This window comes from Ascaphus truei, chromosome 4 (genome assembly GCF_040206685.1).
Source record: "Ascaphus truei isolate aAscTru1 chromosome 4, aAscTru1.hap1, whole genome shotgun sequence".
NCBI lineage: Eukaryota > Metazoa > Chordata > Amphibia > Anura > Ascaphidae > Ascaphus > Ascaphus truei.
Window position 1 is genome coordinate 249,110,125 of NC_134486.1, and position 14,062 is coordinate 249,124,186.

The 14,062-nt window shown below is 41.2% G+C and overlaps 1 protein-coding gene across 1 annotated transcript in view; it reads left to right on the forward strand.

Annotated features, from left to right (window-relative positions):
* Positions 1 to 13,440, forward strand: part of RNF217 (ring finger protein 217) — a 119,782-nt gene extending 106,342 nt beyond the window's left edge. Inside the window, 2 exon segments of the mRNA XM_075597234.1 lie at positions 1,209 to 1,280; positions 4,192 to 13,440. Of these exon segments, the coding sequence (XP_075453349.1) occupies positions 1,209 to 1,280; positions 4,192 to 4,265 (146 nt within the window). The 3' untranslated portion in view covers positions 4,266 to 13,440.
* Positions 13,441 to 14,062: the final 622 nt, after the last annotated feature.

The following is a 14,062-nucleotide window of genomic DNA, read 5'->3' on the forward strand; positions in this document are numbered from 1 at the left end:
CCACACACACACGCACAGAGCCACACACGCACAGAGCCACACACACACACGCACAGAGCCACACACACACAGAGCCACACACACACACACACACAGACAAACACACACACACAAACACACAGAGACACACACAGACACACACACACACAGAGCCACACACACACAGAGCCACACACACACACACAGAGCCACACACACACACACATAGCCACACACACACAGAGACACACACACACACACAGAGACACACACACACACACACAGAGACACACTCACACACACAGACACAGACACACACACACAGACACACACACACACCTAGCCACACACACACAGAGACACACACAGAGACACACATACATACAGAGCCCCCCCCCACACACACACACGCACAGAGCCACACACGCACAGAGCCACACACACACACACACACACACAGAGACACACACACACACACAGAACCACACACACACACAGCCACACACACAGCGACACACACACACACAGCCACACACACACACAGAGCCACACACAGAGACACACACACAGAGACACACACACACAGACACAGACACTCAGAGCCACAGACACTCAGAGCCACACACTCGCACACACAGAGCCACACACACAAACACAGAGCCACAGCCACACACACACACACAGCCACACACACACCTCTACCTGCTCTGAGAAGGAAGCAGCTCAGTGTGCTCTGTCCTCCAACCAGTCCCCTGCGGCCCGGCATCCTGCAAAGCCCCGCCCCTGCTTCCTCCGACCTCCAAACCAGTCCCCTGCGGCCAGGCATCCTACAAAGACCCGCCCCCGGCATCCTTCTACCATTCCCCTGCGGCCCAGCCGGCATTCTCCAAAAGCCCAACCCCCCGGCATTCTGCAAATCCTCACTTGCTACCGCATCTTCTCCTCACCGCCCGCACGCTGCCCCCGCCGCATCGCGCAGCGCCCCCGCATTGCGCGCCACTGCATCCTGCTACAAGAACCGGGACCAGGGCCAAAAACTGGGACGGACCGGCAACCGAGACAGGAATGAAAAAAACCGGTCTGTCCCGACAAAAACGGGACGAATGGTCACCCTATGTATACAGAATATGTAAACATTAACTTTCAAAATGATATACAAATAATTACCAAGAATTGTGACCACAATATAACCCATTAAACGTGCCACTGCTATTGCTTCTGTTTTTCAGCTGGAAAATTACTCATTGCCCCCCTGCTCCTAGTTCTGGGATTAGCACTTGGAGCCATAGCAGTCGTAGTAGGTAAGTATAATATTATATATACTAGTGTGTGTGTGTGTGTGTGTGTGTGTGTGTGTGTATGTATGCACACACACAGTGGTGTGCTGGTTGCCTAGGATAGAACAAGATGGTTGACTGTGACTATGATTAAATAATAATAATTTCTTTAAAATATATCTTAAAAATGAAACTTTGTATTTTAACTCCTGAGACTCCAGTGGATTTTCCTTAGAGAACATTATTATTAAACATACTGTACATTTAAAAATGTTTTACAAAGGATTGCCCCTTAAAATAGGTTGTTTCAAGAAATCATAAACCGCTTAAATAAATACACACCGTTTTTGCTTTATTTCTTTGAGAGAGAAAAAACAAAGGGCTAGAACACTTAAAGAAATGTCATTATACATAAAAGTGGCACTCAATACCCATCGTACCACACAACAATCGCCCACCTAAAATAATTTTGTAAGTGAGGTTGACATCTGCACACTTGTGCCTTGTACATTTTACTAGCAAACATTTTGTTTCCATTCCTTACAATGCCAGTCTGCTGCTGGGCCTGCTGTTTGGAGGTTTAGCGCACACTGACGGACACAAGCAGCGCTGCCAAGCAGTAGCCTAGTCTGCTCCGATATAATCCAGTACACCTGCTGTGCAGCTCATTGTAGGGCATAAAACTCAGGTGCTGTGGAGGCTGCACAGATGGAGGAACTTGGTGACATCCACATCTGACATAATATTCCCTTTAACTGTGTTGCAGACTTCTTATCCAGTCTTTTCCAGCTATTAAATATACATTAGACCTGAAAACTGCTTCCTAATCCTTTGCCGCCTGTGTGACACAATATTGTGCTTTTCTGTAGAACTAAACCCTGCTGCACCAAGCAAACTGTGGCGAAAATGTACAATACTGAGTTTGAGTTCTTCTCTTTCATTTTTTTTTTTTTTTAGAACATTTTGTAACCAGATAGCAATGAGCATTATGAAGGAAACTCCTTGAGGGGACTAACCCTATACCATAATAACTCATTTACATATCTTTCTCTGCATTTTTTTTATGTTGGAATTCTTTGAAGTAAAAGATTTTGTCCCATATTTACTAAGCAGTGCTATGCCATAAAACACCTTGCCGCGCCAGAAGGCAACTTAACAGCCAACTCAAGTGAATGGGCTACCAGGTGTCTTTTGGCACTGGAAAGTATCTGACATAGCACCACTTAGCAAATATGGGCTTTTGTATTGCAACATTGAAATCAACAGGTTAAGCTCTGTGGTTTTAAAAACCACAATCGCATCAACAACCAAAACAGCGTATCTGCTACTCCTGCTGTTAGGGTTGCCAGGTGTCCGGTTTTAAGCTCGGTATTTTGCCCCTGCATCCGGTATAAAATGGAAGGTAATACCGGACATGTATGTGTCCGGTATAAAATGGAAGGTAATACCGGACATGTATGTGTCCGGTATAAAATGGAAGGTAATACCGGACATGTATGTGTCCGGTATAAAATGGAAGGTAATACCGGACATGTATGTGTCCGGTATAAAATGGAAGGTAATACCGGACATGTATGTGTCCGGTATAAAATGGAAGGTAATACCGGACATGTATGTGTCCGGTATAAAATGGAAGGTAATACCGGACATGTATGTGTCCGGTATAAAATGGAAGGTAATACCGGACATGTATGTGTCCGGTATAAAATGGAAGGTAATACCGGACATGTATGTGTCCGGTATAAAATGGAAGGTAATACCGGACATGTATGTGTCCGGTATAAAATGGAAGGTAATACCGGACATGTATGTGTCCGGTATAAAATGGAAGGTAATACCGGACATGTATGTGTCCGGTATAAAATGGAAGGTAATACCGGACATGTATGTGTCCGGTATAAAATGGAAGGTAATACCGGACATGTATGTGTCCGGTATAAAATGGAAGGTAATACCGGACATGTATGTGTCCGGTATAAAATGGAAGGTAATACCGGACATGTATGTGTCCGGTATAAAATGGAAGGTAATACCGGACATGTATGTGTCCGGTATAAAATGGAAGGTAATACCGGACATGTATGTGTCCGGTATAAAATGGAAGGTAATACCGGACATGTATGTGTCCGGTATAAAATGGAAGGTAATACCGGACATGTATGTGTCCCGTATAAAATGGAAGGTAATACCGGACATGTATGTGTCCGGTATAAAATGGAAGGTAATACCGGACATGTATGTGTCCGGTATAAAATGGAAGGTAATACCGGACATGTATGTGTCCGGTATAAAATGGAAGGTAATACCGGACATGTATGTGTCCGGTATTATCTCTCTCCGAACACAGGGTGGATGCGGGGGGTCTGCAGCCGATCACAGCAGTTGCCGCCATGTCCAGCTCTCTCCCTGCTGCAGACTTCTCTCCCTGTCTGTCCCACGCCGAGGTGCTGTGATGTTGACGCGCGCCGGGTCCACTGACGTCAGCGCCGGATGTCAGCTGGGCTCAGCTTTCGGTGAGCGCCGGCGTGAGAGGTTTGGCCCGTCAGCATCAGACACCTCTGTGTGGGACAGACAGGGAGAGAGAAGCCTGCAGCGTGGGGAGGGCCGGGTATGGCGGCAATTGCTCTGACCGGCCACAGGCCCCTCTCATCCCCTCTCTCTCTCTCTTTCACCCCCTCTCATCCCCTCTCTCTCTCTTTCACCCCCTCTCTCTCTCTCTCTGTCAACCCCTCTCTCTCTCTCTGTCACCCCCACCCCCCCCTCGCATGCTCATGTGACAGGCTGAAAGCTGGATGGGACTGGGGAGAGAGGTGGCTGGAGGCGGCAGGGGGTGTCCCTGCAGGCAACTGCCTGTTGCCCATAAGAAGTTTAAAGTATTATATTTTCCAGCTTTTGGTTTATTCTGTTTTCTGACATCCATTTTCCCTTCCTACAGGGTTATTTGGATTACCTGTTTATTGCCTTTGTAAAAAGCAACGGAAAAGGACGCGGACAGGTATGCCCTGGTGAGAATGGACCTTCTAAAGCTTGAAACAGTCCTGTGGGGGCTATACAAAACTGTGCAGCAGAGAGCATCATAGTCTTAAAGCCACATACTGTGCATCCTGGAATTAAAGAGGACAGTAGAAGATCTTCAATGCTCTACCCTGTGTACAGCTCCCAGCGTGAGACCGTGCTGCCACTAGATCCTGGTGCACTCCCGGCACGATATGCCCACAATTGCTGCTTATTTTTATTTTTAAGATTTGTATTTTTTATTTTGGGAACATTGTTTTAATTGCCGTTCACTTCCTAGAGATTTAGATTTAGGGCTCGATTCCCATTCCTTAGACAATCGAAATCTTAGCCCTGAACAGGACTTGAAGGCCCGGAGAACCCGTGTTTCCTTCTACAGCCTTTTTTTTTTTTTTACGGGACAGCCCCAAGAGAGGTCTGGTGAGTAAGGTTTTTTGTAGTGCACAAGTCAAAACCCTAGTCCTATTTATTGAAATGGAGTATTGCAAGCTTCCTTCTAGCCAATACAGAGACCTCTACAATGCATTTTAAACGATGCAACGAGTGTGTGACAATACAGTGCAAATGCATACACATCAGCCACACCTAGGTAACCCATATTCATTGGCCATTCCTACACTAAATATACATATCCACGAGAAAAAAAGTGATATTGAACAATTGCAGGTCTTATGGCAACTGGTACTAAATTGCTTGGTTAGGGACTTTTTGCAACATGTCACATTGCCACACACAGATCTACTGATGATTAAGCCCCTGGCTGGCTATTTTATTGCCAGGTAATGAATTGCTATGCAGCAGGTGTTTGTCTTACCTACAGTACTAGTCAGCATCTGACTGCTAACCATTTAGTAAGCTTTGATTTTAAAGCAGGAGTTTCACCTTCACCTTTGTGTTTTTTGCTAACATTAATGACATCTCTTCTATATGTACCTTCTTTTTGTTCCAGAAATGGGATTTGTATGTCACATAAATTTCATTTCCTTGTTTCCCACAATGGCCGTGGTAACAAATCAGTTCATCTTATTCCCAGCTGAGACAGGGCAGGAAAAAGAAACCGCTCAAGAAGGTGTATGTACAAGCGCTTTCTCCTCCTTGGTGTCTTCTGAAATCTACAGTATAACACATACATATGCACAACAATACAGAGGGAAGGGTAGTACCTCCTCTTGAATTTTGGATTTTTTTTTTTTAACAATCGTGTCTCTTATCCACCTTGAAATGGTATCTTTTGATGGTGTTTTTCTCTTTCTTCTTCCTCCAGGAATGACACACAATCTTTCTGACCTCCAAAAAAAAAATCTTTGTTCTTGCTTGATAAATCTTGAGGGTTCAAACTAGATCCAATGAATGTAATTTGAGTTAAGATGTTATGATGGGCCTTTGCAAACAGGATGTGTTAGTAGGCATTCCTGAGAGCTTTCTTGTGCTTCTACTGCATTCAGTGCTCCTCTGAGGGACTCTGTTCTGAAAGATCTGGTCCTGTAGCCTTATTACTAGGAAAATGTCCATCCTCACTGACTATAAAAGGCTCTCTCAATGCGTGTAGCTCTGCCCCTTTCTTTGACAGCCGATATTGTGATTAATTAAAATTCTGGCTGGCTTTTGACTGAATATGAGGGCATACCTTGGTTGTATTACCTTCCTTACCCAGGCACCTGATATGGTTTGCACCCTGCCCTCTTGGAATCTGGATATCCTCACTCTTCCTGCCAGATATGGGGGTGGGGGGTGGGGGCTGAATCCACGTACGATCCTTCATGAAGTACCTTTTAGTATTTAGTATTCTCAATTTCTTCTTCATGAGGCAAAAAAAGGAGTTTTGCCACCTGAGGACTCAGTTTTCCAGGATTTGAAGTTGCTACTGAAAAAGTAATCGCCTTTGTTGATAGTTGGATATAAGCTAATGTTGCTAAACAAATCTAATCTATAGCCTTCTGCATTTCTGCTAGTGACTTCAGAAGAATTGTTCTTTTGGCCCCTTAATGCAAATATTCTTCCATATTAGAACACCAGAATCTAGGGGCTCCGGAAAAGGACACAATGCTATTGCCGACTTAGTGGATGCACCTGTAATCACATGCAGTTTCTTAAAAATAGTTCCCATCTTACTAGTCATGGCCTTTCAAAGAGGCAGTCCAAGCGGCATTTAAAAAATAAATATATATATATATCCCCTTTGATTACCTTTATTGAATACTAATTACCTAAGCTGTCGAACGATTAGCTCTCACGTGATCGATCAGCAAAGATCCTGCTTCCATGGTTTCGCTTAATGCCGCCTTTCAGTTTCAATCTATCCTTCAGTAAGTGTAACTCAGCAAGCAACAATTTATCCTTGTAACATTGCCTATTGTTACAGTTTACAGTTCAAACTGCTGGGAACATTTGCAACAAATGATCACAATCAGGAAAGTGTTGCAAACACCTTGCACTGCTGGGGAGGTGGTATACAGCCTGCTTCAGAAAGCAAAAGATGCTCAGTATATTAAAACTCATTAAAAATGGCATTAAGATTTGAGTAATAAAAATGCAGTAAGTATGATCTAATACTGCAGAACTGATTTATTTAGAAAAGACACATGTAGGATATTGCATGGATTGCTCCTTTGAGGTGACTCCATCTTCTAGCGTGATAGTGGTGCCATGTGGCAATCTTGCTATAGGAGACCCAACCTTAGGAGGGGCATCCTTCTTTGAAAAAAGGATACCTTCAGAACCTGCTTTCTGTCATGTTTCCATGCCTTCATAACTCTGTCTTCTCTCAACGTCCTGTGTGGTCCTTTGTAAAAGAAATGGTGAAGAGAAACTTGTAGTTTAACGTCTTCTATGCCCCTGGCCCTGCATTAAAACTCCAGCATCCTTCTTTATTTATTTCTGATTCTGGCCATAAAATAAATATGCCTCTTGATTTGAAGATAACACTAACTCAGGTTCTGAATCTTCAGTGGATATGTCTTCCAAATCTAGCCTTTAGGCATGTACTCTTAGTCACTAACGTATCTGTTATGGCTATTTAAATCCATTTGATCAAATCTACTAGAGTTTGAGGGTTACAATTTGTGCAACATTTTCTCTTGACAACACTTTCTTTTTGGCTGCAATTTATCACGTTCCACACACCACATTTTTTGACGGTGACTTCATTATGCTCAAATTTATTCATAGCCTATAAACCAGGGGGGGCTTTCATTAACCCTGCACACCCGGTGGCATTATCCTGGCCTCAGCTTGCATCTCACAAAGACCAAAATAAACAGCTGAGACAAAAAGATGAGCATGGAAAGGAAAGACACCAGAAGGGAGGAGGAGCCAGTGTAACTTCCCAAGCATTTTATTCTCCCTGTCCTGATTTAGCTGAGGATAAGATTAACCCTTTGGTACTGCTACCATAGTGGGAGAGAAGGAAAGTTGAATGCCATTGTTTGTTCTGATACAGAGCCATGTTCACACAAAGGTCAGATTAGGATATCATTCCTTTTGCCTTGCGTTTTTCTTATTGGGGAACAGCACACACTTGTGATATGGCTTTGTTGTGCTGTGTCCTCATAATCATTGGGAAGGGCACAACAATCTTTTGCTACACCCTAGGTTTCAAAGAGAGAGATAACATTATGCCTCTTACCATTATGGCACAGAGCCCAGGAAGCTCGTTTTGGAACACTAATGTGAAGGCTTCTCCATGGTTTCTGTTTTTGTTCGTAATTGTCTTACAGCCAACATTGCTCAGATGCAAATGATACTGAAGATATAATAAGGCGCAGTTTCATGCACTTGGATTATTTTTAGAAGTGCTTCATTTCCCACACTGCTGAAGGGCAGGTCTCCTTGGAAGTAAAGAGTTTCATAACAATTAGGGCCTTATTTTATATTGTCTGAAGCAGCCATTTTTTGCCCCCAAAAATTCCTTATTCACGTTAATGGGGAGTTTCGGACTTGAAAGGGACTGACCAGCTGTTGAGGCCTATATAGAAATAACCTCTTACAATGGTTTTACTCCACTGTTTTCTTGGAGAGAGCCACTTCAGCAACAAATAAGGGTCTTAAGAAAGAGCCTACCCTTTCAGAGCTTTATTTTTGGCACTCAGTAAATAGCGGTGGTCTGGTTGATGACACTGTGGTACTTGGCCATGCTGGTTTGAGGGGTTGTGCATGCGGCTATTTTTATTGGATTGGTTTGTTGTCTTACATTTTTATCATTGAAACTAGAATGGCCGTGGTCCTACACTATAATAACGGCTTGCAACACAGCCTCTTAAATTAGCACAAGGTTCTTGCCATTGCTTCGAGGGGACAAGTACATTGTTTTATCTCAAAAAACCATCTATTTGAGTCTGAGGCTGTATTGACACCTGGTCATCTCTGTATGAAAAGCAGTGTAGTAAAATACTTTGCCGAAAATGTTGGTTGCCAAGATGGTATGTATGAGTTATGCCAAATTGAACAGTAGCTCTTGTATTTTACCTATTATATGTTGAAAACAAAAAGATGCTGACTTCAGCTCTGAGTGTGTTTGACAGCATATGAACAACTTAGCTTCTCTGTCCGCAAATATTCACCATCTTAAAAGCCAAATTGTTGTTAAAACCCTGTACATTTCAGGAGTGATATAGGAGTAAACGCCATGGCTCTGTGCTGATATTAAACTATTATTTGTGCCAAGAGAGTTTTCTGTTGTCAGAGCTGATGAGCGTCCTGTTCTAACTTAGAAATGTGCTTACGTAGAATTATAAGCATTTTCACTTTGGTGTGTGTACACAATCATTTGTATGTGATTATTATCTTCCAGATCAACCAGAAATTGAATATAGTGCCTAAGAGCAGTTGTGTATATCCCAGGCCCTTCCATAGTTTAATATGAATTTACTTGCAAAATGAGCCATGTGCAGCTTTGTCAGTAATACTGGCTTTGAGCATCAGCTAAAATCCATTTTTAATAGCCTACAGATGGCATCCTCAGCCGGTTAGACGTTCTGACCTTTTCCAGTAACGCAGGCGGCATGTTGACGTCAGCAATAAAAGTATTAGAGGGTCAGCTTCCCCAAGCGATACAAAGGCCTTGCCTGTTATCATATCAGTGATTGTTTTTTTGTTTTTTTTGTGGGAACAATGTGACAATTGGACTTTGTGTGAACAAGTGGCGGGCTGCTTCAGCCAATGCAAATCCAATGGCAAATTGAAGATTAGTGGAATAGTGCATTCACTTTTGTGTTGAAATCATAATGAAAGTAGATTGCTGTTATACTTGCCCAATATTTAGAGAAGCTACTCGTTATGTAATGTTTGAAAAAGCAAGCTTTAAAATCAGATTTTGTGCCAATCCCCGAATCCAGAGGTTCAATGAGGTGAATCACCGTAATGTGTATGTACCCCCGGTATAACAACATATTAAAAACAAATAATTTAATTATAAAAATGCAACCCAGTTTAGATACATTTGAAATACTTGCATATAAAGCAACACTTCAACTTAAGGCGTTATACTCAGGGCGGCTATACTATTTAAACCAACTAAAGTCCTCTGACCACCAATGTCACGATGTTAAAAGCTACACCCTGCTCTGTATTATATTGTGATCCACTGGGTTTGTTATGTTGCTGATTGATCAGTACAACAATAAAATTGTAAAGTTGTTGAGAAGGTTTGGTAGGATATACATTGTAAGACTCAAAGTAATTCAGTGTCTATGGCTGCCTGCAATGCCTAAAAGCTAATCAATAAGCAAACCATATAAACTTATATGGATAGAAAAAAACGTCTATAAGCTCCATGAACAGACCCAATAGCTATATAGAGCCAGAATGCATAAGTAATGAAGACAGGGTCCAGATAGGGTTGAGTGAAAATAAACGCTGCTGATTTAGGAGGTAATGGAGGGGTGGAGTATTGAACCGATATGTATGAACCAGACCTGTAGCGCCAAGGGGAATTAGATCTCCCACGGCTATAAATGAAACAATGTCTCCTTTAAAGTATCTGGTGTGGATTACCTCTTGTACTCACGATTGATCACCGTTCCCCTCTCCTCGAAAACAGCGCTGTGCACCCAGACAGGTGATCCTTATCCCCCTGTGGCGTCTCTCCGATCAAAAATGACTAACAGGAGCAAAAATAGATCAGTGGTACAGCCACCCCTAACTAAAAATAGAACTTACCAGCAAAAAAGATTGGTAAAAGCAATTTATTAAACTACATAAAGATACAAAAAAACACAAAAAAAAAAGAATCCTCCCACGCGTTTCACACCCACACTGGCGCTTTCTCAAGGAGTATTATATAGAGTTATAATGTCCTATATTGGCTCTGCAGGCAGAGACTGACCATTTAGAAGAAAATGCTGGGACCAAATAGATTTAATCCTGAGGTCCTGCAGAGGCCCTTTTGGTTTAGATAATTTGAATTAAAAAAATAACAAATATAAATAAGGAATAATTTCTACTTTAAGGAAGTTTTATTAAAACATTAAAGTAAATTTTTATATTAAATTAGCGTAAATACACTAACGTTCTATAACCCTATCCTGTTAGTTCATTGCAACAGCATTGACTTTAATGTAGGGAAATGTCCTTTTGAATAAGATCTAAGCCTGACCGCAGTGATGCTTCTGGGGCTGAGTTGAGTCCTTACTCTTGCAGTACTATACCGTAAAGACTGACGGACTGACCATTGTTTGCAATGTTGAGCATTTCTCCGTGATTCTGGAAAGTGACATAAGAGATGCTTAGAGCTGTAATGACATAATAACTATGATGTTTAATACACAACTGAAAAAGACAGGGCAAAGATTAAATGCCAGTATAATGAATTTGATAATATATGTGACTTTGGCTCATTCAGACTCTGCTCGTTGCTGTAGGGGTTCCCTACCTTAAAGCAGCAATTTCCCCTGTAGGCTCTCCACCCTCCCTCCCACCTTTTTTTTTTCCTGCCAATACAGCATGTATACCGGGAAATGTAGTACAGATACTTCCTGGTTATTTAAATCCCATGCGCCACACCGTCCAATAGAAACAGGACATTGCAGCTTCCCTTTGGTCCGCAGGACGCGGCAGATTTCAGCCTTTTGTGTCCCCTGGAAGCGACGGCATCGGTGCTACCTTTTACAGGTGTGCATTTCGGAAACCAGTGGGTCCACTGATCTGAGACCCCTGCTTTCCGCACAATATTTTTTGAAGAAGGGACAGGGGACACTTGCTGCTTTAAATCTCATACATGTGCCCAGATCATGTTCAACTATAATAGGCAGGTATGAAAAGGCAAAGCTTACAGTGATACAAGAAGAAAAGGTACTGATTTTGCCGTAGCCTTATGAGTACAGGTTTATTTTTACATTTGTATTTATTTACATAAATAAAACCGATTTCTAAATTGTTTTATACAGTATATATATTTTGTTGCTGGGGGAAAAAACACATTTGCAACATGACATGCAATACTTGTGAAGAGGCTCCTTTGTCAAAGCGATGCCATTTCAAAATTATTTTGCCAAAAATATATGTGGGAAATGTATTTCTAATAGTGATTTGTTAACTTTTGCCTTCAAGGATGTTCAGGTCGGTATCATGCCTAATTTAATTTGGAGTTCCGAATCCCAGTTGGAAGCCATACACACCCAGTGAAATGATTGGGACACTGTGGTGACATCAGTTGACCCAAATTCTGAAAGGTTATTGCAAGCTGAACATTAGTATTTAGGGGTTAGAATGTATATTTAAAAAAAAAAAATCTAAAAATATATAGAGTTTTAATAAAATAAATGATGCCATTGCCTTATTGCCATTTAATATTCCTTTTAAAAGTTCAGTGCAATGATTCTATTTAAAATCACTGGTATCCGTGCAATTCTCTGCTTGGCTGCAAAGCAGTTGTGCAGCACAGAGCTAGTGTGTGGTGAATAACATTGTATTTGTCCCCATGTTCCCTAGACTTTCTCCCAGTTAAATCATAATCTTATAGGGGTCCATGTCATTTCCCAGAATCCCTTGCTGCAGTGGAAGCACTATGCTGGGCGATAATGGTGAAAGGCAGGGTTGCAAGCACTAGTTTTTGCCTAATTATGCAGCTGGTTGGCTTTGACATAATGCCAAGTCCCTCAATATTAGTGTCTTCAAATAAAATGTATGTTTACACTGCCACAGCATCCTATATCCTGCAAAACACTAATACATGAAAATGAAGATGTCTTACAGTGTAAGAAAGCTTCCTTAGGGCCTTTTTTTTGTGTGACAAATTAGTCTTTTCTAAAAATGTCAACAAAGCCATAGAGGTTTTTCCATTAAGATATTGAAGTTTTGTTGCCCTTTATTTTCTTATTTTATTACATTTGTATTTTGTGTCAAACAAATGTGTTTTTGTTTTTTGTTTTTTTACAACCCTGACAGCGAGAAATTCCTTGATTTCCTCAATAAAAACTTGAAATTGTGATTCTGACTACAACATTTTACCCAATGAAGACCATTTATAATTTTACAGAATGCTTTCTCTTTTGCTACTCTGTTGTTACACATCAGTGGATACATTCCCTTTTATTGTACAGGACTTTTCAGGAATCTAGTGCTTTTGTCTTATGTTTTCTTTATCCATGTTACAGCATTTGGGAAACTGGGTGACCATTTGTACAGTATATATCTTGTAGTATAATTTAATTCTATTTATGATGAGACACACAATTACCCCCATCCTTTTTCGAGTAACTTATTTAAGGATCTTAATACACAAGCTGCACTTTACAAAATCATTTTTAATTGCACATAACTTAGCAAACATGGCTTCTAGCTGAAGATACAAATTAGTTACTAGGGCTTCCATGTGGTGCTTTGTCAGAGTATGTGTATTATTTGTAAGTGTGTGTATATATGAACATGCACACATTTTTACATTCTTGTTTAAATATATTTTAGTGCCTTATCTCCGTAATCAACTGTCTCCCCCTGTTTATAGCTATGTATGGGCCACTGCCCCAAATGTTTAGGTTATTCTGTGTCTAATATAGCAGTTTCATTAGGTATGATACTACAGTAGTTGTGGATACAGAATAACACTCAATCTTACTAAAATATTTAGATAATCTTCATTTGGAAATTGCTAAACAAAGATTTAACTGACTTGTCATTCGAAAAAGCAAATTGACACAGTAACCTACAAAAAATAAAGGATTTTTTTTCTATACGTTTGTGTGCGTTAGTTACGAGTGTATCGTAAATTATTGTATCAGTTGGTGAATGTATTAATACAAATAAAAGATAGTATGTTGCCAACATATTCCAAACCACAGGACAATGTGGGGAAAAAGAACAATAATCTTGTATAACAAAAAGAGTACAGGTAAGATGAGACATTCTGAGACAATAGGAAGGTGGTCCCTTTGAAAAACAGCTTAGTCTTAAAAATGTAACGAGTGGAAACACAAGGAAAAGTGTGGGGGGGAGGGGGGCAGAAAGTTGTCCAGCATGGGTATCAACTTTTTGGTTGGGACCCTTTAAACATGCAGTTTAAAAAAAAAAGAAAGGGGAATGGAGTGTGTGTGGAAGTACGTACTGTAGAAGTACGTACATGTGTGTAGGTGATTTTGCATTGGGGATCATTGCTGACTTTTGTTGCAGCAGTCTCAGTGGAGTGGTTGGAACAGAATCCAGACTGCAATGTATCAAGGAGATAAAGTCCAATGTGCAGTGATAAATAAATCGTTCAAGAGGTTTGGATGCAAATTGTAGATAGGACAGTACCTTGAAGGGAAGGCAGGATTGAGAGAAGGTTTCCTCTGGATGGGTGGAGGAGTTGGAGTAAAAAT